Source organism: Drosophila suzukii, chromosome 3 (genome assembly GCF_043229965.1).
Source record: "Drosophila suzukii chromosome 3, CBGP_Dsuzu_IsoJpt1.0, whole genome shotgun sequence".
NCBI classification, from domain to species: domain Eukaryota; kingdom Metazoa; phylum Arthropoda; class Insecta; order Diptera; family Drosophilidae; genus Drosophila; species Drosophila suzukii.
Window position 1 is genome coordinate 2,378,964 of NC_092082.1, and position 24,254 is coordinate 2,403,217.

General features: G+C 44.4%; 1 protein-coding gene across 13 annotated transcripts in view; it reads right to left on the reverse strand.

Annotated features, from left to right (window-relative positions):
• sls (sallimus) overlaps positions 1 to 24,254 on the reverse strand; it is an 84,289-nt gene that overhangs the window by 24,502 nt on the left and 35,533 nt on the right. For 6 of the 13 annotated variants that reach the window (XM_065864822.2, XM_065864820.2, XM_065864835.2 and 3 more), the window contains 3 exons: positions 18,425 to 24,232; positions 579 to 18,263; positions 140 to 364 (listed from right to left, as the gene is read on the reverse strand). The exons of 3 other annotated variants lie outside the window; for them this stretch is intronic. In XM_065864822.2, the coding sequence (XP_065720894.2) occupies positions 140 to 364; positions 579 to 18,263; positions 18,425 to 24,232 (23,718 nt within the window). The remainder of the gene's footprint in view (positions 1 to 139; positions 365 to 578; positions 18,264 to 18,424; positions 24,233 to 24,254) is intronic. 4 more of the 13 variants (XM_070996030.1, XM_070996034.1, XM_070996036.1 and 1 more) reach the window with 3 other exon arrangements.

A 24,254-nucleotide genomic window follows, 5' to 3' on the forward strand; every position in this document is an offset into this window, starting at 1 on the left:
ATAACAAAATGGAATTGATCTCTACTGTCCCCAACCTTATTAATTGAGAATGTAATTTAGTTGTACCTCAAATATCTTATTAATGGTTCCTAATGTCATTTGGTTATGTATAAAAATGTGTATTTTGAGAAAAAATCACCTGTTGGCTCGCTGACTTCAATAATTTCGAGGTGTGATTGTGTTGTGTCTTCTGGAATGAGTTCTGTATCACTGAGGACTTCCTCAACAACGATGCCTTCCTCCTGTGAAACTCGTTTGTTTTCAGTTTGTATGGTTGTTTCTCCATCTTCGTTTTGTACAGACTTAAATGTCGTGATGTATACTGGGTGTTCCGTTTGTGTGTTAGCGGCCTTTGGTTTCTCCACTATATTAAGGTGTTTATGTTTGTTTGTGATTTGTGGAATGATCAAGAAAATATGTTATTAAAAGGCTTTATCACAGGTCAAATAATAATAGAGAGATATAATAATACATCTATGAAATAAATGACGAAAAAGCAAAGATTTTTTGCGTATACTTCAATTGCAGTCTTTTATGTGGAATGTGTATTGGAATGGTGTGTTTGTTTGTGTTCTTACCCTTCTGCTTGTGTGGCTTTTGTTTGTGTTTCGAAACTTTTTCATCTTCAAGCTTACTAATATCGATAATATCAGCAATGTTTTCATCGCTAACAACTCGTATGAGTGAGACGGGTTCCTTGCCCTCTTCATCAACCGTTTGAATTTGGAAATATTCGTCGTCCTCCGGACCTCGCTTTTTAAATGTTCGTGTTTTGGTAGTTTTCTTTGTTGGCTTCTCATTCTCGTCTAATTCTTCGGTGAACACAGTTTCCTCAGGAAGCTCTTCTATGGGTATGGGTGTGATGGATATTTCGTCAGCAGGCACAACTTCTATTTTAACAGTAGTCAGTGGCTCTTTATCTTCCTCCTCGATTATATGCACAGTTGTAACTTCATCAAGATCATGGTCGATGTTCTTTTTGAAAGCTCTAGACTTAACGGTCTTTTTCTTTTTCGTCCCATCAGGCGTAACAACTACCAACTCTGTCAGGTGTTCAGGCAGCTCAATTAATTTACTGTCATTTGGCGTCAAATCCGTTAAGGGCTGCTCTTTTATGGATACTGAATAGATGGGCTCAGTATTGTCTTGTTCAACAATTCCTATCTCAGTAACTTCTTCGTTATTTCCAATTAGAGGTTTTTTAATGACACGCTTCTTGGTTTTAATTATTTTTGGAAGTCCTTTTTCATCAATAGTTTTAGACTCTACCACCTCATCAGGCAAAATTACTACTTCAGAAATTTTTTCTTCTGGAAGTTCTGGGAATGGAAGCTCAAAATTTTCAACCGTTACTTTAGTTTGTGGTGCTTTTTCATACTCCTCAACAGTTTGAACCTTTGTAACTTCCATGTTCGAACCTTGAATCTTCTTGATGATTTTTGTTTTAATAACCATTTTTGTTGCAGTTCCATCCTCTTTTTCTGAAAGTATCACTGATTTCCGCTCAGGCAATTCAAATACCGTTACTTCATCTTCTGGCTTTTTAACGATTATTCTTTTCTTTAGTTTAACTTTGCCCACAATTGAAGTACTTAAATCGGTCTCTTCGACAGTGACTGTTGTTTCGGGTTGTTTATCATCCTCCTCGACGGTTTCGATCTTTGTGACTTCTTGTTTGTCACCCTTGACCTTCTTAATAACGCGAGTGCGGATCTTCTTCTTCTTTGGCTTGCCGTCTTCGGTAATGGTTTCAACCACTCGAACCTCCTCTGGAAGCTCATGAATTTCTTCTGGCTTTTCTTCTTCAAACGGCAGTTCTTCAACAGTAACAGTGGTTTCGGGTTGTTTGTCATCTTCCTCGATGGTCTCGATCTTTGTGACTTCTTGCTTGTCGCCCTTGACCTTCTTGATAACGCGAGTGCGGATCTTCTTCTTCTTTGGCTTTCCGTCTTCGGTTACTGTTTCAATCACTTGAACCTCCTCTGGAAGCTCTTGAATTTCTTCCGGCGTTTCTTTCTCAAACGGAAGTTCTTCAACTGTAACAGTGGTTTCGGGTTGCTTGTCATCTTCCTCGACCGTTTCGATTTTCGTGACTTCTTGTTTGTCGCCCTTGACCTTCTTGATAACGCGAGTGCGGATCTTCTTCTTCTTTGGCTTGCCGTCTTCGGTAATGGTTTCAACCACTCGAACCTCCTCTGGAAGCTCTTGAATTTCCTCTGGCTTTTCTTCTTCAAACGGAAGTTCTTCAACAGTAACAGTGGTTTCGGGTTGTTTGTCATCTTCCTCGACGGTTTCGATTTTCGTGACTTCTTGCTTGTCGCCCTTGACCTTCTTGATAACGCGAGTGCGGATCTTCTTCTTCTTTGGCTTTCCGTCTTCGGTTACTGTTTCAACCACTTGAACCTCCTCTGGAAGCTCTTGAATTTCTTCCGGTGTTTCTTTCTCAAACGGAAGTTCTTCAACTGTAACAGTGGTTTCGGGTTGCTTGTCATCTTCCTCGACCGTTTCGATTTTCGTGACTTCTTGTTTGTCCCCCTTGACCTTCTTGATAACGCGAGTGCGGATCTTCTTCTTCTTTGGCTTGCCGTCTTCGGTAATGGTTTCAACCACTCGAACCTCCTCTGGAAGCTCTTGAATTTCCTCTGGCTTTTCTTCTTCAAACGGAAGTTCTTCAACAGTAACAGTGGTTTCGGGTTGTTTGTCATCTTCCTCGATGGTCTCGATCTTTGTGACTTCTTGCTTGTCGCCCTTGACCTTTTTGATAACGCGAGTGCGGATCTTCTTCTTCTTTGGCTTTCCGTCTTCGGTTACTGTTTCAACCACTTGAACCTCCTCTGGAAGCTCTTGAATTTCTTCCGGCGTTTCTTTCTCAAACGGAAGTTCTTCAACAGTAACAGTGGTTTCGGGTTGCTTGTCATCTTCCTCGACCGTTTCGATTTTCGTGACTTCTTGTTTGTCGCCCTTGACCTTCTTGATAACGCGAGTGCGGATCTTCTTCTTCTTTGGCTTGCCGTCTTCGGTAATGGTTTCAACCACTCGAACCTCCTCTGGAAGCTCTTGAATTTCCTCTGGCTTTTCTTCTTCAAACGGAAGTTCTTCAACAGTAACAGTGGTTTCGGGTTGTTTGTCATCTTCCTCGATGGTCTCGATCTTTGTGACTTCTTGCTTGTCGCCCTTGACCTTCTTGATAACGCGAGTGCGGATCTTCTTCTTCTTTGGCTTTCCGTCTTCGGTTACTGTTTCAACCACTTGAACCTCCTCTGGAAGCTCTTGAATTTCTTCCGGCGTTTCTTTCTCAAACGGAAGTTCTTCAACTGTAACAGTGGTTTCGGGTTGCTTGTCATCTTCCTCGACCGTTTCGATTTTCGTGACTTCTTGTTTGTCGCCCTTGACCTTCTTGATAACGCGAGTGCGGATCTTCTTCTTCTTTGGCTTGCCGTCTTCAGTAATGGTTTCAACAACTCGAACCTCCTCTGGAAGCTCTTGAATTTCCTCTGGCTTCTCTTCTTCGAACGGAAGTTCTTCAACTGTAACAGTGGTTTCGGGTTGCTTGTCATCTTCCTCGACCGTTTCGATTTTCGTGACTTCTTGTTTGTCGCCCTTAACCTTCTTGATAACGCGAGTACGGATCTTCTTCTTCTTTGGCTTGCCGTCTTCGGTAATGGTTTCAACAACTCGAACCTCCTCTGGAAGCTCATGAATTTCCTCTGGCTTTTCTTCTTCAAACGGAAGTTCTTCAACAGTAACAGTGGTTTCGGGATGCTTGTCATCTTCCTCGACGGTTTCGATCTTCGTGATTTCTTGTTTGTCGCCCTTGACCTTCTTGATAACGCGAGTACGGATCTTCTTCTTCTTAGGCTTGCCGTCTTCGGTAACCGTTTCAACCACTCGAACCTCCTCTGGAAGCTCTTGAATTTCCTCTGGCTTTTCTTCTTTAAACGGAAGTTCTTCAACAGTAACAGTGGTTTCGGATTGCTTGTCATCTTCTTCAACGATTTCGATCTTTGTGACTTCTTGTTTCTCGCCCTTGACCTTCTTGATAACGCGAGTGCGGATCTTCTTCTTCTTTGGCTTGCCGTCTTCGGTAATGGTTTCAACAACTCGAACCTCCTCTGGAAGCTCTTGAATTTCCTCTGGCTTTTCGTCTTCAAACGGAAATTCTTCAACTGTAACTGTGGTTTCGGGTTGCTTGTCATCTTCCTCGATGGTTTCGATCCTTGTGACTTCTTGCTTGTCGCCCTTGACCTTCTTGATAACGCGAGTACGGATCTTCTTCTTCTTTGGCTTGCCGTCTTCGGTAATGGTTTCAACCACTCGAACCTCCTCTGGAAGCTCTTGAATTTCCTCTGGCTTTTCTTCTTCAAACGGAAGTTCTTCAACAGTAACAGTGGTTTCGGGTTGCTTGTCATCTTCCTCGACGGTTTCGATCTTCGTGACTTCTTGCTTGTCGCCCTTGACCTTCTTGATAACGCGAGTACGGATCTTCTTCTTCTTTGGCTTGCCGTCTTCGGTAAAGGTTTCAACCACTCGAACCTCCTCTGGAAGCTCTTGAATTTCCTCTGGCCTCTCTTCTTCAAACGGAAGTTCTTCAACTGTAACAGTGGTTTCGGGTTGCTTGTCATCTTCCTCGACGGTTTCGATCTTCGTGACTTCTTGTTTGTCGCCCTTGACCTTCTTGATAACGCGAGTACGGATCTTCTTCTTCTTTGGCTTGCCGTCTTCGGTTACGGTTTCAACCACTTGAACCTCCTCTGGAAGCTCTTGAATTTCTTCCGGCGTTTCTTTCTCAAACGGTACTTCTTCAACTGTTACCGTGGTTTCGGGTTGCTTGTCATCTTCCTCGACGGTTTCGATCTTCGTGACTTCTTGCTTGTCGCCCTTGACCTTCTTGATAACGCGAGTACGGATCTTCTTCTTCTTTGGCTTGCCGTCTTCGGTAATGGTTTCAACCACTCGAACCTCTTCTGGAAGCTCTTGAACTTCCTCAGGCTTTTTTTCTTTAAATGGAAGTTCTTCAACTGTTACAGTGGTTTCGGGTTGCTTATCATCCTCCTCGACGGTTTCGATTTTTGTAACTTCTTGTTTGTCACCCTTGACCTTCTTGATAACGCGAGTACGGATCTTCTTCTTCTTTGGCTTGCCGTCTTCGGTAACGGTTTCAACCACTCGAATATCCTCTGGAAGCTCTTGAATTTCCTCAGGCTTTTCTTCTTCAAACGGAAGTTCTTCAACTGTTACAGTGGTTTCGGGTTGCTTATCATCCTCCTCGACGGTTTCGATCTTTGTGACTTCTTGTTTGTCACCCTTGACCTTCTTGATAACGCGAGTGTGGATCTTCTTCTTCTTTGGCTTGCCGTCTTCGGTAACGGTTTCAACCACTCGAACCTCCTCTGGAAGCTCTTGAATTTTGTGTGGCTTTTCTTCTTCAAACGGAAGTTCTTCAACTGTAACAGTGGTTTCGGGTTGCTTGTCCTCTTCCTCGACGGTTTCGATCTTCGTGACTTCTTGTTTGTCGCCCTTGACCTTCTTGATAACGCGAGTGCGGATCTTTTTCTTCTTTGGCTTGCCGTCTTCGGTAATGGTTTCAACCACGCGCACCTCCTCTGGAAGCTCTTGAATTTCCTCTGGCTTCACTTCTTCAAACGGAAGTTCTTCAACAGTAACAGTGGTTTCGGGTTGTTTGTCATCTTCCTCGATGATCTCAATCTTCGTGACTTCTTGCTTGTCGCCCTTGACCTTCTTGATAACGCGAGTGCGGATCTTCTTCTTCTTTGGCTTGCCGTCCTCGGTAACGGTTTCAACGACGCGAACCTCCTCTGGAAGCTCTTGAATTTCTTCCGGCGTTTCTTTCTCAAACGGTACTTCTTCAACTGTTACCGTGGTTTCGGGATGCCTGTCATCTTCTTCGACGGTTTCGATCTTTGTGACTTCTTGTTTGTCGCCCTTGACCTTTTTGATAACGCGAGTGCGGATCTTCTTCTTCTTTGGCTTGCCGTCTTCGGTAATGGTTTCAACCACTCGAACCTCTTCTGGAAGCTCTTGAATTTCCTCTGGCTTTTCTTCTTCAAACGGAAGTTCTTCAACTGTAACAGTGGTTTCGGGTTGTTTGTCATCTTCCTCGATGGTCTCAATCTTCGTGACTTCTTGCTTGTCGCCCTTGACCTTCTTGATAACGCGAGTGCGGATCTTCTTCTTCTTTGGCTTGCCGTCTTCGGTAACGGTTTCAACGACGCGAACCTCTTCTGGAAGCTCTTGAATTTCCTCTGGCTTCTCTTCTTCAAACGGAAGTTCTTCAACTGTTACAGTGGTTTCCGGTTGCTTGTCATCTTCCTCGACAGTTTCGATCTTTGTGACTTCTTGTTTGTCGCCCTTGACCTTCTTGATAACGCGAGTGCGGATCTTCTTCTTCTTTGGCTTGCCGTCTTCGGTAATGGTTTCAACCACTCGAACCTCTTCAGGAAGCTCTTGAATTTCCTCTGGCTTTTCTTCTTCAAACGGAAGTTCTTCAACAGTAACAGTTGTTTCGGGTTGCTTGTCATCTTCCTCGACGGTTTCGATCTTCGTGACTTCTTGCTTGTCGCCCTTGACCTTCTTGATAACGCGAGTGCGAATCTTCTTCTTCTTTGGCTTGCCGTCTTTGGTAATGGTTTCAACCACTCGAACCTCCTCTGGAAGCTCTTGAATTTCCTCTGGCTTCTGTTCTTCAAACGGAAGTTCTTCAACTGTAACAGTGGTTTCGGGTTGCTTGTCATCTTCCTCGACCGTTTCGATTTTCGTGACCTCTTGTTTGTCGCCCTTGACCTTCTTGATAACGCGAGTGCGGATCTTCTTCTTCTTTGGCTTGCCGTCTTCGGTAACGGTTTCAACGACGCGAACCTCTTCTGGAAGCTCTTGAATTTCCTCTGGCTTCTCTTCTTCAAACGGAAGTTCTTCAACTGTTACAGTGGTTTCGGGTTGCTTGTCATCTTCCTCGACAGTTTCGATCTTCGTGACTTCTTGTTTGTTGCCCTTGACCTTCTTGATAACGCGAGTGCGGATCTTCTTCTTCTTTGGCTTGCCGTCTTCGGTAATGGTTTCAACAGTTTGAACATCCTCTGGAAGTTCTTGAATTTCCTCTGGCTTTTCTTCTTCAAATGGAAATTCTTCAACTGTTACAGTGGTTTCGGGTTGCTTGTCATCTTCCTCGACCGTTTCGATTTTCGTGACTTCTTGTTTGTCGCCCTTGACCTTCTTGATAACGCGAGTGCGGATCTTCTTCTTCTTTGGCTTGCCGTCTTCGGTAATGGTTTCAACAACTCGAACCTCCTCTGGGAGCTCTTGAATTTCCTCTGGTTTTTCTTCTTCAAACGGAAGTTCCTCAACTGTAACAGTGGTTTCGGGTTGCTTGTCATCTTCCTCGACGGTTTCGATCTTCGTGACTTCTTGTTTGTCGCCCTTGACCTTCTTGATAACGCGAGTACGGATCTTCTTCTTCTTTGGCTTGCCGTCTTCGGTAACTGTTTCAATTACTCGGACCTCCTCGGGAAGCTCATGAATTTCCTCTGGCTTCTCTTCTTCAAACGGAAGGTCTTCAACTGTAACAGTGGTTTCGGGTTGCTTGTCATCTTCCTCGACGGTTTCGATCTTCGTGACTTCTTGTTTGTCGCCCTTGACCTTCTTGATAACGCGAGTGCGGATCTTCTTTTTCTTTGGCTTGCCGTCTTCAGTAACGGTTTCAACCACTCGAACCTCCTCTGGAAGCTCTTGAATTTCCTCTGGCCTCTCTTCTTCAAACGGAAGTTCTTCAACTGTAACAGTGGTTTCGGGTTGCTTGTCATCTTCCTCGACGGTTTCGATCTTCGTGACTTCTTGTTTGTCGCCCTTGACCTTCTTGATAACGCGAGTACGGATCTTCTTCTTCTTTGGCTTGCCGTCTTCTGTAACTGTTTCAACCACTCGGACTTCCTCAGGAAGCTCTTGAATTTCCTCTGGCTTCTCTTCTTCAAACGGAAGTTCTTCAACAGTAACAGTGGTTTCGGGTTGCTTGTCATCTTCCTCGACGGTTTCGATCTTCGTGACTTCTTGCTTGTCGCCCTTGACCTTCTTGATAACGCGAGTGCGAATCTTCTTCTTCTTTGGCTTGCCGTCTTCTGTAATGGTTTCAACCACGCGAACCTCCTCTGGAAGCTCTTGAATTTCCTCTGGCTTCTGTTCTTCAAACGGAAGTTCTTCAACTGTAACAGTGGTTTCGGGTTGCTTGTCATCTTCCTCGACGGTTTCGATCTTCGTGACTTCTTGTTTGTCGCCCTTGACCTTCTTGATAACGCGAGTACGGATCTTCTTCTTCTTTGGCTTGCCGTCTTCTGTAACTGTTTCAACCACTCGGACTTCCTCAGGAAGCTCTTGAATTTCCTCTGGCTTCTCTTCTTCAAACGGAAGTTCTTCAACAGTAACAGTGGTTTCGGGTTGCTTGTCATCTTCCTCGACGGTTTCGATCTTCGTGACTTCTTGCTTGTCGCCCTTGACCTTCTTGATAACGCGAGTGCGGATCTTCTTCTTCTTTGGCTTTCCGTCTTCGGTAATGGTTTCAACCACTCGAACCTCCTCTGGAAGCTCTTGAATTTCCTCTGGCTTTTCTTCTTCAAATGGAAGTTCTTCAACTGTTACAGTGGTTTCGGGTTGCTTGTCATCTTCCTCGACGGTTTCGATCTTCGTGACTTCTTGTTTGTCGCCCTTGACCTTCTTGATAACGCGAGTACGGATCTTCTTCTTCTTTGGCTTGCCGTCTTCTGTAACTGTTTCAACCATTCGGACTTCCTCAGGAAGCTCTTGAATTTCCTCTGGCCTCTCTTCTTCAAACGGAAGTTCTTCAACTGAAACAGTTGTTTGTGGTTGCTTGTCATCTTCCTCAACAGTTTCGATCTTTGTGACTTCTTGTTTGTCACCCTTGACCTTCTTGATAACGCGAGTGCGGATCTTTTTCTTCTTTGGCTTGCCGTCTTCGGTAATGGTTTCAACCACTCGAACCTCCTCTGGAAGCTCTTGAATTTCCTCTGGCTTTTCTTCTTCAAACGGAAGTTCTTCAACAGTAACAGTGGTTTCGGGTTGTTTGTCATCTTCCTCGATCGTCTCAATCTTCGTGACTTCTTGCTTGTTGCCTTTGACCTTCTTGATAACGCGAGTGCGGATCTTCTTCTTCTTTGGCTTGCCGTCTTCGGTAATTGTTTCAACAACTCGGACTTCCTCAGGAAGCTCTTGAATTTCCTCTGGCTTCTCTTCTTCAAACGGAAGTTCTTCAACAGTAACAGTAGTTTCGGGTTGCTTGTCATCTTCCTCGACGGTTTCGATCTTCGTGACTTCTTGCTTGTCGCCCTTGACCTTCTTGATAACGCGAGTACGGATCTTCTTCTTCTTTGGCTTGCCGTCTTCAGTAACGGTTTCAATCACTCGAACCTCCTCTGGAAGCTCTTGAGTTTCCTCTGGCTTCTCTTCTTCAAACGGAAATTCTTCAACTGAAACAGTTGTTTGTGGTTGCTTGTCATCTTCCTCAACAGTTTCGATCCTTGTAACTTCTTGTTTGTCACCCTTGACCTTCCTGATAACGCGAGTGCGGATCTTCTTCTTCTTTGGCTTGCCTTCTTCGGTAATGGTTTCAACCACTCGAACCTCCTCTGGATGCTCTTGAATTTCCTCTGGCTTCTCTTCTTCAAAGGGAAGTTCTTCAACAGTAACAGTGGTTTCGGGTTGCTTGTCATCTTCCTCGACCGTTTCGATTTTCGTGACTTCTTGCTTGTCGCCCTTGACCTTCTTGATAACGCGAGTGCGAATCTTCTTCTTCTTTGGCTTGCCGTCTTCGGTAATGGTTTCAACCACGCGAACCTCCTCTGGAAGCTCTTGAATTTCCTCTGGCTTCTCTTCTTCAAACGGAAATTCTTCAACTGAAACAGTTGTTTGTGGTTGCTTGTCATCTTCCTCAACAGTTTCGATCTTTGTGACTTCTTGTTTGTCACCCTTGACCTTCTTGATAACGCGAGTACGGATTTTCTTCTTCTTTGGCTTGCCTTCTTCGGTAATGGTTTCAACCACTCGAACCTCCTCTGGAAGCTCTTGTATTTCCTCTGGCTTTTCTTCTTCAAATGGAAGTTCTTCAACTGTTACAGTGGTTTCGGGTTGCTTGTCATCTTCCTCGACCGTTTCGATTTTCGTGACTTCTTGTTTGTCGCCCTTGACCTTCTTGATAACGCGAGTGCGGATCTTCTTCTTCTTTGGCTTGCCGTCTTCGGTAACGGTTTCAACGACGCGAACCTCTTCTGGAAGCTCTTGAATTTCCTCTGGCTTCTCTTCTTCAAACGGAAGTTCTTCAACTGTTACAGTGGTTTCCGGTTGCTTGTCATCTTCCTCGACAGTTTCGATCTTTGTGACTTCTTGTTTGTCGCCCTTGACCTTCTTGATAACGCGAGTGCGGATCTTCTTCTTCTTTGGCTTGCCGTCTTCGGTAATGGTTTCAACAACTCGAACCTCCTCTGGGAGCTCTTGAATTTCCTCTGGTTTTTCTTCTTCAAACGGAAATTCCTCAACTGTAACAGTGGTTTCGGGTTGCTTGTCATCTTCCTCGACGGTTTCGATCTTCGTGACTTCTTGTTTGTCGCCCTTGACCTTCTTGATAACGCGAGTACGGATCTTCTTCTTCTTTGGCTTGCCGTCTTCTGTAACTGTTTCAACCACTCGGACTTCCTCAGGAAGCTCTTGAATTTCCTCTGGCTTCTCTTCTTCAAACGGAAGTTCTTCAACTGTTACAGTGGTTTCGGGTTGCTTGTCATCTTCCTCGACGGTTTCGATCTTCGTGACTTCTTGTTTGTCGCCCTTGACCTTCTTGATAACGCGAGTGCGGATCTTCTTTTTCTTTGGCTTGCCGTCTTCAGTAACGGTTTCAACCACTCGAACCTCCTCTGGAAGCTCTTGAATTTCCTCTGGCTTCTCTTCTTCAAACGGAAGTTCTTCAACTGTAACAGTGGTTTCGGGTTGCTTGTCATCTTCCTCGACGGTTTCGATCTTCGTGACTTCTTGTTTGTCGCCCTTGACCTTCTTGATAACGCGAGTACGGATCTTCTTCTTCTTTGGCTTGCCGTCTTCTGTAACTGTTTCAACCACTCGGACTTCCTCAGGAAGCTCTTGAATTTCCTCTGGCTTCTCTTCTTCAAACGGAAGTTCTTCAACAGAAACAGTGGATTCGGGTTGCTTGTCATCTTCCTCGACGGTTTCGATCTTCGTGACTTCTTGTTTGTCGCCCTTGACCTTCTTGATAACGCGAGTACGGATCTTCTTCTTCTTTGGCTTGCCGTCTTCTGTAACTGTTTCAACCACTCGGACTTCCTCAGGAAGCTCTTGAATTTCCTCTGGCTTCTCTTCTTCAAACGGAAGTTCTTCAACAGTAACAGTGGTTTCGGGTTGCTTGTCATCTTCCTCGACGGTTTCGATCTTCGTGACTTCTTGCTTGTCGCCCTTGACCTTCTTGATAACGCGAGTGCGGATCTTCTTCTTCTTTGGCTTTCCGTCTTCGGTAATGGTTTCAACCACTCGAACCTCCTCTGGAAGCTCTTGAATTTCCTCTGGCTTCTCTTCTTCAAACGGAAGTTCTTCAACTGTAACAGTGGTTTCGGGTTGCTTGTCATCTTCCTCGACGGTTTCGATCTTCGTGACTTCTTGTTTGTCGCCCTTGACCTTCTTGATAACGCGAGTACGGATCTTCTTCTTCTTTGGCTTGCCGTCTTCTGTAACTGTTTCAACCACTCGGACTTCCTCAGGAAGCTCTTGAATTTCCTCTGGCCTCTCTTCTTCAAACGGAAGTTCTTCAACTGAAACAGTTGTTTGTGGTTGCTTGTCATCTTCCTCAACAGTTTCGATCTTTGTGACTTCTTGTTTGTCACCCTTGACCTTCTTGATAACGCGAGTGCGGATCTTTTTCTTCTTTGGCTTGCCGTCTTCGGTAATGGTTTCAACCACTCGAACCTCCTCTGGAAGCTCTTGTATTTTTTCTGGCTTTTCTTCTTCAAATGGAAGTTCTTCAACTGTTACAGTGGTTTCGGGTTGCTTGTCATCTTCCTCGACCGTTTCGATTTTCGTGACTTCTTGTTTGTCGCCCTTGACCTTCTTGATAACGCGAGTGCGGATCTTCTTCTTCTTTGGCTTTCCGTCTTCGGTAATGGTTTCAACCACTCGAACCTCCTCTGGAAGCTCTTGAATTTCCTCTGGCTTCTCTTCTTCAAACGGAAGTTCTTCAACCGTAACAGTGGTTTCGGGTTGCTTGTCATCTTCCTCGACAGTTTCGATCTTCGTGACTTCTTGTTTGTCGCCCTTGACCTTCTTGATAACGCGAGTGCGGATCTTCTTTTTCTTTGGCTTGCCGTCTTCAGTAACGGTTTCAACCACTCGAACCTCCTCTGGAAGCTCTTGAATTTCCTCTGGCCTCTCTTCTTCAAACGGAAGTTCTTCAACTGTAACAGTGGTTTCGGGTTGCTTGTCATCTTCCTCGACGGTTTCGATCTTCGTGACTTCTTGCTTGTCGCCCTTGACCTTCTTGATAACGCGAGTGCGAATCTTCTTCTTCTTTGGCTTGCCGTCTTCGGTAATGGTTTCAACCACGCGAACCTCCTCTGGAAGCTCTTGAATTTCTTCTGGCTTCTGTTCTTCAAACGGAAGTTCTTCAACTGTAACAGTGGTTTCGGGTTGCTTGTCATCTTCCTCGACAGTTTCGATCTTCGTGACTTCTTGTTTGTCGCCCTTGACCTTCTTGATAACGCGAGTACGGATCTTCTTCTTCTTTGGCTTGCCGTCTTCTGTAACTGTTTCAACCACTCGGACTTCCTCAGGAAGCTCTTGAATTTCCTCTGGCTTCTGTTCTTCAAACGGAAGTTCTTCAACAGTAACAGTGGTTTCGGGTTGCTTGTCATCTTCCTCGACGGTTTCGATCTTCGTGACTTCTTGCTTGTCGCCCTTGACCTTCTTGATAACACGAGTGCGGATCTTCTTCTTCTTTGGCTTTCCGTCTTCGGTAATGGTTTCAACCACTCGAACCTCCTCTGGAAGCTCTTGAATTTCCTCTGGATTTTCTTCTTCAAATGGAAGTTCTTCAACTGTTACAGTGGTTTCGGGTTGCTTGTCATCTTCCTCGACGGTTTCGATCTTCGTGACTTCTTGTATGTCGCCCTTGACCTTCTTGATAACGCGAGTGCGGATCTTCTTCTTCTTTGGCTTTCCGTCTTCGGTAATGGTTTCAACCACTCGAACCTCCTCTGGAAGCTCTTGAATTTCCTCTGGCCTCTCTTCTTCAAACGGAAGTTCTTCAACTGAAACAGTTGTTAGTGGTTGCTTGTCATCTTCCTCAACAGTTTCGATCTTTGTGACTTCTTGTTTGTCACCCTTGACCTTCTTGATAACGCGAGTGCGGATCTTTTTCTTCTTTAGCTTGCCGTCTTCGGCAATGGTTTCAACCACTCGAACCTCCTCTGGAAGCTCTTGTATTTCCTCTAGCTTTTCTTCTTCAAATGGAAGTTCTTCAACTGTTACAGTGGTTTCGGGTTGCTTGTCATCTTCCTCGACCGTTTCGATTTTCGTGACTTCTTGTTTGTCGCCCTTGACCTTCTTGATAACGCGAGTGCGGATCTTCTTCTTCTTTGGCTTTCCGTCTTCGGTAATGGTTTCAACCACTCGAACCTCCTCTGGAAGCTCTTGAATTTCCTCTGGCTTCTCTTCTTCAAACGGAAGTTCTTCAACCGTAACAGTGGTTTCGGGTTGCTTGTCATCTTCCTCGACAGTTTCGATCTTCGTGACTTCTTGTTTGTCGCCCTTGACCTTCTTGATAACGCGAGTGCGGATCTTCTTCTTCTTTGGCTTGCCGTCTTCGGTAACCGATTCAACCACTCGAACCTCCTCAGGAAGCTCTTGAATTTCCTCTGGCTTTTCTACTACAAAAGGAAGTTCTTCAACTGTAACAGTGGTTTCGGGTTGCTTGTCATCTTCCTCGGCGGTTTCGATCTTCGTGACTTCTTGTATGTCGCCCTTAACCTTCTTGATAACGCGAGTGCGGATCTTCTTCTTCTTTGGCTTGCCGTCTTCGGTAATGGTTTCAACCACTCGTACCTCCTCGGGAAGCTCATGAATTTCCTCTCGCTTCTCTTCTTCAAATGGAAGTTCTTCAACTGTAACGGTGGTTTCGGGTTGCTTGTCATCTTCCTCGACGGTTTCGATCTTCGTGACTTCTTGCTTGTCGCCCTTGACCTTCTTGATAACGCGAGTGCGGATCTTCTTCTTCTTTGGCTTGCCGTCTTCGGTAATGGTTTCAACAACTCGAACATCCTCTGGAAGCTCTTGAATTTCCTCTGGCTTTTCTTCTTCAAACGGAAGTTCTACAACAGTAACAGTGGTTTCGGGTTGCTTGTCATCTTCTTCGACGGTTTCGATCTTCGTGACTTCTTGTTTGTCGCCCTTGACCTTCTTAATAACGCGAGTGCGAATCTTCTTCTTCTTTGGCTTGCCGTCTTCAGTAACGGTTTCAACCACTCGAACCTCCTCTGGAAGCTCTTGAATTTCCTCTGGCTTCTCTTTTTCAAACGGAAGTTCTTCAACTGTAACAGTGGTTTCGGGTAGCTTGTCGTCTTCTTCGACGGTTTCGATCTTCGTGACTTCTTGTTTGTCGCCCTTGACCTTCTTAATAACGCGAGTGCGAATCTTCTTCTTCTTTGGCTTGCCGTCTTCAGTAACGGTTTCAACCACTCGAACCTCCTCTGGAAGCTCTTGAATTTCCTCTGGCTTCTCTTCTTCAAACGGAAATTCTTCAACTGAAACAGTTGTTTGTGGTTGCTTGTCATCTTCCTCAACAGTTTCGATCTTTGTGACTTCTTGTTTGTCACCCTTGACCTTCTTGATAACGCGAGTACGGATCTTCTTCTTCTTTGGCTTGCCTTCTTCGGTAATGGTTTCAACCACTCGAACCTCCTCTGGAAGCTCTTGTATTTCCTCTGGCTTTTCTTCTTCAAATGGAAGTTCTTCAACTGTTACAGTGGTTTCGGGTTGCTTGTCATCTTCCTCGACGGTTTCGATCTTCGTGACTTCTTGTATGTCGCCCTTGACCTTCTTGATAACGCGAGTACGGATCTTCTTCTTCTTTGGCTTGCCGTCTTCAGTAACGGTTTCAACCACTCGAACCTCTTTTGGAAGCTCTTGAATTTGCTCTGGCTTCTCTTCTTCAAATGGAAGTTCTTCAACTGTTACAGTGGTTTCGGGTTGCTTGTCATCTTCCTCGACGGTTTCGATCTTCGTGACTTCTTGTTTGTCGCCCTTAACCTTCTTTATTACGCGAGTGCGGATCTTCTTCTTCTTTGGCTTGCCGTCTTCGGTAATGGTTTCAACCACTCGAACCTCCTCTGGAAGCTCTTGAATTTCCTCTGGCTTTTCTTCTTCAAACGGAAGTTCTACAACAGTAACAGTGGTTTCGGGTTGCTTGTCATCTTCTTCGACGGTTTCGATCTTCGTGATTTCTTGTTTGTCGCCCTTGACCTTCTTAATAACGCGAGTGCGAATCTTCTTCTTCTTTGGCTTGCCGTCTTCAGTAACGGTTTCAACCACTCGAACCTCCTCTGGAAGCTCTTGAATTTCCTCTGGCTTCTCTTCTTCAAATGGATGTTCTTCAACTGTTACAGTGGTTTCGGGTTGCTTGTCATCTTCCTCGATGGTTTCGATCTTCGTGACTTCTTGTTTGTCGCCCTTGACCTTCTTGATAACGCGAGTACGGATCATCTTCTTCTTTGGCTTTCCGTCTTCTGTAACGGTATCAACCACTCGAACCTCCTCTGGAAGCTCTTTAATTTCCTCTGGCCTTTCTTCTTCAAACGGAAGTTCATCAACTGTAACAGTGGTTTCGGGTTGCTTGTCATCTTCCTCGACGGTTTCGATCTTCGTGACTTCTTGTTTGTCGCCCTTAACCTTCTTTATTACGCGAGTGCGGATCTTCTTTTTCTTTGGCTTGCCGTCTTCGGTAACGGTTTCAACCACTCGAACCTCCTCTGGAAGCTCTTGCATTTTCTCTGGCTTCTCTTCTTCAAACGGAAGTTCTTCAACTGTAACATTGGTTTCGGGTTGTTTGTCATCTTCCTCGATGGTCTCGATCGTTGTGACTTCTTGCTTGTCGCCCTTGACCTTCTTGATAACGCGAGTACGGATCTTCTTCTTCTTTGGCTTGCCGTCTTCAGTAACGGTTTCAACCACTCGAACCTCCTCTGGAAGCTCTTGAATTTCCTCTGGCTTCTCTTCTTCAAATGGAAGTTCTTCAACTGTTACAGTGGTTTCTGGTTGCTTGTCATCTTCCTCGACGGTTTCGATCTTCGTGACTTCTTGTTTGTCGCCCTTAACCTTCTTTATAACGCGAGTGCGGATCTTCTTCTTCTTTGGCTTGCCGTCTTCGGAAATGGTTTCAACCACTCGAACATCCTCTGGAAGCTCTTGAATTTCCTCTGGCTTTTCTTTTTCAAACGGAAGTTCTTCAACTGTAACAGTGGTTTCGGGTAGCTTGTCGTCTTCTTCGACGGTTTCGATCTTCGTGACTTCTTGTTTGTCGCCCTTAACCTTCTTGATAACGCGAGTGCGGATCTTCTTCTTCTTTGGCTTGCCGTCTTCGGTAACTGTTTCAATTACTCGGACCTCCTCGGGAAGCTCATGAATTTCCTCTCGCTTCTCTTCTTCAAACGGAAGTTCTTCAACTGTAACTGTGGTTTCGGGTTGCTTGTCATCTTCCTCGACGGTTTCGATCTTCGTGACTTCTTGTTTGTCGCCCTTGACCTTCTTGATAACGCGAGTGCGGATCTTCTTTTTCTTTGGCTTGCCGTCTTCAGTAACGGTTTCAACCACTCGAACCTCCTCTGGAAGCTCTTGAATTTCCTCTGGCCTCTCTTCTTCAAACGGAAGTTCTTCAACTGTTACAGTGGTTTCGGGTTGCTTGTCATCTTCTTCGACGGTTTCGATCCTCGTGACTTCTTGTTTGTCGCCCTTGACCTTCTTGATAACGCGAGTGCGGATCTTCTTCTTCTTTGGCTTGCCGTCTTCAGTAACGGTTTCAACCACTCGGACCACCTCAGGAAGCTCTTGAATTTCTTCTGGCTTTTCTTCTTCAAACGGAAGTTCCTCAACTGTTACAGTGGTTTCGGGTTGCTTGTCATCTTCCTGGACGGTTTCGATCTTCGTGACTTCTTGTTTGTCGCCCTTGACCTTCTTGATAACGCGAGTGCGGATCTTCTTCTTCTTTGGCTTGCCGTCTTCGGTAACCGTTTCAACCACTCGAACCTCTTCAGGAAGCTCTTGCATTTCCTCTGGCTTTTCTACTTCAAATGGAAGTTCTTCAACTGTTACAGTGGTTTCGGGTTGCTTGTCATCTTCCTCGACGGTTTCGATCTTCGTGACTTCTTGTTTGTCGCCCTTGACCTTCTTGATAACGCGAGTGCGGATCTTCTTCTTTTTTGCCTTGCCGTCTTCGGTAACGGTTTCAAACACTCGAACCTCCTCAGGAAGCTCTTGCATTTCCTCTGGCTTTTGTACTTCAAATGGAAGTTCTTCAACTGTTACAGTGGTTTCGGGTTGCTTGTCATCTTCCTCGACGGTTTCGATCTTCGTGACTTCTTGTTTGTCGCCCTTGACCTTCTTGATAACGCGAGTGCGGATCTTCTTTTTCTTTGGCTTGCCATCTTCAGTAACTGTTTCAATTACTCGGACCTCCTCAGGAAGCTCTTGAATTTCCTCTGGCTTTTCTTCTTCAAACGGAAGTTCTTCAACTGTTACAGTGGTTTCAGGCTGATTGTCATCTTCCTCAACGGTTTCGATCTTTGTAACTTCTTGCTTGTCGCCCTTGACCTTCTTGATAACGCGAGTGCGGATCTTCTTCTTCTTTGGCTTGCCGTCTTCGGTAATTGTTTCAACCACTCGGACTTCCTCTGGAAGCTCATGAATTTCCTCTGGCTTCTCTTCTACAAACGGAAGTTCTTCAACAGTAACTGTTGTTTCGGGTTGTTTGTCATCCTCCTCGACGGTCTCGATCTTCGTGACTTCTTGTTTTTCACCCTTGACTCTTTTGATTAAACGAGTTCGAATCTTTTTCTTTTTCGGTGTTCCATCTTCAGACATTGTATGAATAATTTGCACAGTTTCTGGCGTTTCTGTGATTTTACTCGCCCGGGATTCTGATGTTTGTGTTGGTGTCTTTTGTTTTGTGTGTGTGGTGTCTGTGCTTTGTTTTGTATCTGTGTAAAAAAGTGTGCATTTAGAATATGGTACTGTATTGGTTTTGTGGCATTGCTTTGTTTTGTGTAATATGTGCTTTGGGTTTGGAGGGTCAATGTGAAGTGGAAGTAATACGCCTTTATTGTTGAACTTCTTATTTTACACCTAACTATGTACTTACCCAAATATTTTTTTACCGTTTTATCTAATCTTTCTAACTTATTAAATTCCTTTGTCATTTTCTTCTGAGTACTATCAGTGTCATCTTTTGGTACGTGTAATGGTGTCTGTGACTCAGTTGTCGTAGAATGTGCTTCTTCGTGTGTTGATGTTTCAAAGTGTGCATTTTTAGTCATCAGTTGAGGAATTTCAAGCAAGGACTCTGACACAAATTGTGTAGCTTGTAAAGCATTTTTTAAGCTACCTTCTATTAGCGTTGTCTTTAATATGTCTTCAGTATCAGGACTAAGGCGAGTTGATGTTTTGCTAAATATGTTTTGCATTGCATTTTCCCGAGTCTTTTGTGGCATCTCTTCTAATAAATGAACCTGCTCATGTGTTATTGTTTGTTGGTTTAAATACGTACTCTCTCTTTCGATAGATGGTAGCGCATGTTCCTTGTCAGCTTGAAACTTAATAATTTCCTGAACAGTTCCCTTCTCACCTAACTCGGTTGTTAAAGGTGCAACTCTAACATCACATGGTTGCGTTGTTGCATGCTTAAATTGTGACATTTTGTCTTCCAATAATGGGCTAACAGCTTCACAAGGAAGTTCCTCGCAGTAAACAATGTTTTTGTGTAAAACGGTTTCTGACATTGCTTTCAGCTCCTTTGGTGCGTCTGTTGTAAGGCTGCCCAATGATGTTGTCGCAGTCACCTCTTCTACTACGGAAACCTTCAGCTCCGAAATCGTTGCTGTGTCTGGCGAGAGCTTTGAAGTATTTGGCCTAAAATCACCATGACCCTCAATGTTTTCGTAAACATTTACGATTAAGCTTTCTGCTGGCTTTTTAACTGTTTGAACTGTGCTAGTCTTCGTGCGACACTTTTCGCCCGGCTTAACTACGAAATCAGGACTTTGTTCATATGCAATCTGTTCACAAACGTTTGCGGCCTCATGTGGAATTTGCTGCGCTACGTTGGCTTTTCCTTCGGATGGAATTTTAAGCTCAAATGTTTCTTGTATAGAACTTATGCTGACAACCTCTTCGGTAACCAAAGATTGAAATTCAACATTAGACAATTGAGCTGTATCGTCAAATACTTTAAGTTGGGGCAGGGTGTCCTCTTTTACGAATGTCGACTGTATTGTTGTCAAATGAGTCTTGTTGATATCTGCGTCTTTTGATATTTTAACAAATAGGCCCTGTTCCTTTAGATCTTGAAAGTCTTCGGTTTTTTCGTAGAAATTGACTACAGATACGGTTGTGGGTACACTGACTTCATCTGATTTGACCTGGGCATGAGCAATTTTGTCGGAAACAACTTCAGCCTCACTTTCTATTTCTAAAGGTATTTGCGTTTCTACAATGTGCGATTGATTGATTCTGTCGTTTGTTGTTAGACAGCCTAGGAATGTAACTGGCTCTACCGGTAAGTCAATATCACCCACATTTTCAACTGTCACTACTTCAGTAACAAGCATTTCCAGCTGAGGGCCTTCAATAAATGGTTTTCCAAAATACTCCCCTTGCCTATTTTCTAAAATATCTTCTTTCTGCATGATTATGTTATCAAAATACACCTGCACTTTATTTGACTCTGTAATAGCGACAAATTCTTGTTGCGCCTCCTGTACAGTAACATGAGTATCTTTAATATAAGCAGATGTTTCTAGGGCAACACTATCTACTATTGATGTACCCTGAAGGAGATCTACAGTTGATTTTGCTTTGGCCTCCTGAGGGAATGCAGACAATATTGTTGATTCCTTTTGGAAAACACGTGGTTGATGAGACTCCGGTGTGGCCTTGAACATTGTATCAATGGACTCCATAGCGGAAACAGAAGGCAGCCGTGCCTCTAAGAGTTCTTTGGATTCCTCAATCGCTCGGACTTCGCTAATAATAACTTCATGCTGTCTTCCTTCATAGATTGTCTCAGCAATCGATTCGTTTGGAGACAAACTTAATAGGTCATCAATTCCTTCAACAGGCTGAGTCTTTGTAGTCATCGCCAAAACAAGCCTCGATGGTATACGATCGGTCGTTGCTACTGAATAAGATTGCTCCTGACTTCTTAGCTCTTTCTCAGCTTCAACAGCTAGCTGTATATCCGTTGCATGAACTTGAGCGAATTCGTGAGTGACTTCCGCTTGCTGTACACTATACTTATCTACTTCGTGAGATTGTCCCATGGCGTCATAGGTGGTAGCTTCATCCACAAGCCTAGCATGAAGGTTTTTTAATTCCTCCAGAAGCTTAGCATTCTTGCTTGGAGCTTTTTCCAGTCCAAGAAAAGTTTCAGACTCCAATATACTTTGATCCTCTGAGATAATTGAATGACTTAGGTTATCCTGAATCTTGGTTGCGATTCGTTGATCAACAGATAGGTCTTCAAAACTCTCAGCCGCATCAAAAACAATGCTTCCAGTCACCATAGTATGCACATGGGGTACTAGAGACTTTTTGGGCACTATGCTTTCTGGCAACGCTGAATTCACAGATTTTGTAACGGAGTCGTATACAGTCGTTTCAGATGATTTTGTTTCATTTATAAGATCAATTTTGGGAGATGCAAATTTGTTTGATGCTGAGAAATCCTCCAAGTCACCGGTGCTTTGGCTTTCTTCCATATGTTCAGTTACAGGCAACTGAAGGAGCTCTGAAGATACGGGTCGGGCTCTCTCCGACCGCATTGAGGGAACTTTAAGATCCTGTTCTTGCTCGAGGGTATCTTCTTGTCGAACTAGAGCTATGCCTGTCGTGGAGTCCAACGCTATCTTAATAAGTTGTTCGCTTGGCTGGGCAACACCTTCCAGGAGATCTTCTTTCTCAAAAACTTCAGTTTCTCTTACATTAATCTCGAATAAACTATTTATTGAAGATTGTATCGTTTCTGTGGTGGGTAAAACTTCGATTAAGTCCGAAACTTGATCAAAAACATTCGCACGTTCTGAAATAGGTATTTTCTGTGTAGATTCACCCAGTTTCGGCTTAACCTGGACTTGCTGAGAAATATTTTGGTCCTTCAAGTCCGATGTATGTTCATTAACAATAGCAGTAGTCGTTTTCAAGGCTGTCATATTCTCGAAAAGCTTTACACTACCAACAGATGACTTGTTATACTCTGGTACATTGTACTCGCTTATGACATCAAGAGGGATGTTTTCCTCAACATTTGGTAAAGTGATTTCCCCGATATTAACATGTGCCTGGTGCTTGGGCTCTCTCTGTTCGTCTAGTCCTTTCAGCGATTCCATGTGTTGAGGTCTCATGGTGTTGGCCACTTGCAAAGCTGGCGAGGTTTCAATAGCAGCACTCTGCAAAGAGTGGGGTTCTTCAGCTGATAAAATGGTCTCCCCCTCGAAGGTTACGCATGAGCTGGTTTCAAGAGGTTGCAGTAATCCGAAGTGGCCTTCTGTTGTTTGAGTTTGAGGCTTTACGTCTTCTTCGCGTTGTTGAATGCTTTCCAAGGGCGCCTGCTCTCCAACATTGGTTCCAAATTGTCGCGACATGCTTATTTCAGCTAAAACTGCCGTTGGTTTGATTTCTTCGGTTTTGTCGGTCGTGGACTCCATCGGAACCACCTCCAGACCCTCGGTATACTTCAAAGCTTCTGTGACAGCTTGGGCTTTGCTAGACTTCTGATTGGGAAGGACATCAATGAGCTCCGTGCTCATCTCGGTTACTTGTACATTGGTCACCTCCAGAGGTTGTTGGTTCTCATCCAGAATTAAGCTACCTGTTTTGAGTTCAGGCTGTTGAAGGTCTTGCAAATGACTGGTGCTCTCTAAGAAATCAGGCTTACTAGTAACCCCAATCAACATAGCCTCAAAGACTTCATTCGCAGATACAGACTTTGTCTCTTCAGCAATAATATCAGAAGATGTCACGCCTGGTTGAACCTGGAATATGCTAGATACTTTCAGCTCAGCAGTAATCATCTTTTCTGCGGCTAACTGTGAGGTCGGTCCTTTATCGCAAGACAGGATCTCTTCCTTATCCACAGTTGTGTCCTGATTAATCTCTAATGCAGTCTGCTCGACGAAATCTAACTTGGCATCCACCATTTCTGGAATTGCGAAAATAAGTTCTTCTTCTTTGTCAATTACTGTTGAAGTCTGAACTTCTGCCGCAATTTCACATTCAGAGAAAACTACTTTACCATGTGCTGTCTTGTGATCTTCATCTGGTACCAAGCCGAGTGAATCAAATAGGGCCTCTTCCTTACTTTCTGCTGTCCCATAGGCCTTTGTTAAGGTGCCCTTTGCTGGTTTCGTTGATTGCACAATTGGTTCAATAAGCTCATCTGCTGTTTCCACAATGTTGGTCTCCTGTGTTTCGCCGATAGTCAATGCACTGGATTGCCCCAAAGTTCCCTCGGCAACATTTGGAGTATCTTTCAGCCCCAAGTCCTTTGACGTCTGTTCATTTGAAACTGTTTCGAGAGTTATTACATGGTGCTGCACCTGCATATCCATAATGGCTTCTTTCACATCTGCCTTAAAACTTGGCAAAGCCTCATTGATTGGACTCTGAGAATCTGCGGTAATATTAACTAAGCCCTCAGCTAACTCGAACAGTTCCAAAGCTTTAGTTTCGACAGTCCGTTTCTTGGTAACCTCGGCTCCTTCTAGACTCTCAAGAGGTTCGATTTCTTGCACCTGAACTGGAACCTCCTCGGCGTTAATGGTATAGTCCGCCAAACTTCTGGTCGGCTGCGTCTCAAGTGGCATTTGCTCCACGCTTTCAAAAACTGCCGTTGCGCTTCCACTGACTGCCTTGTGTTCTATTACTGACGTCTTAGAGGATTCCTGGCGTGCCTTTGCATCTGGTTTTAGTTCGGCCAAAGAGTCTTCTGGTTGGCACTCGCTAATACCAAGACTTATGTTGGGCGTTATTTGTGGTGTGATATTTTCTCCAACTGGCTTCGTCTGAGTGGCACCCCTTCCAACTGTTTCGGTGCTGATTACTTCAGTGATAATAAGCTCCTGCTGATTCAGAAGTCCCTGCTGAACGGTTTCCTCCGATGCTTGGATTGGCTTCAGCTTTTCGATGCTTTCCAATGTAGGTTGCTGTTCTTCGGTTAGCTCATGCGACAATAATATGTCACCATGTGCCTGTTGAGTTACGGTCTTCAGTGGCTGTAGATTCTCGATAGTTTCTTCCACGCTGGGAGCTTCAACCAGCAAAGGACGTAACTCCTTAACCTTGTACTGGGCCCTTACGGATTTCGGTATTTTAGAAGGCACCAGTTCTTTAGAAGACTCGTCTGTTTTTGTTTCGTCCACATTCACAGCATGCTTTTTTCTCACTTCCACCTTTTCGCTAAGCTTGCTTTCTTCTTGTCGTGGCATTGCCTTTTGCAGACCAACCTGATCGAATGGTAAACACTCCTCCCTAATGGCCAACACCTTTTGAGGTAGTACCTCGTCCTGCACCTGAGCTGAAATCGGTTTCGGAGTAGAAAGTTCTGTGGTGACTGCAACTGCAACGGATTCCAGCGTGTCAGTTGGTAGATTTTGCATGGTTAGTGTCTCGTATGTTGGCAGAAGCTGTTCAATTTGCTCGAGAGTTTCTGCCTGCGGTGATCCCGTGGTTGTTTCACGAGCCAGTGTTTCTCTTTGTTCGTATTTGGTTGCTGTGGATTCGGAAACTTTCTGTTCTTGTTCTTGTATGTGTTTTTTATGCTTTTTGGTTTTCGTCTTCTGCACAATTTGTTCAGTCTGAGCCTGTATTTGCACTTGTTCTTGTTGTTCGTGAATTTGCACATGTTCTTTTTCTTGTTGCTGTATGAATTGTTTTTCCACTTTAGTGGTTGCTGTTTCTGTGAATGTAATGTAATTAAA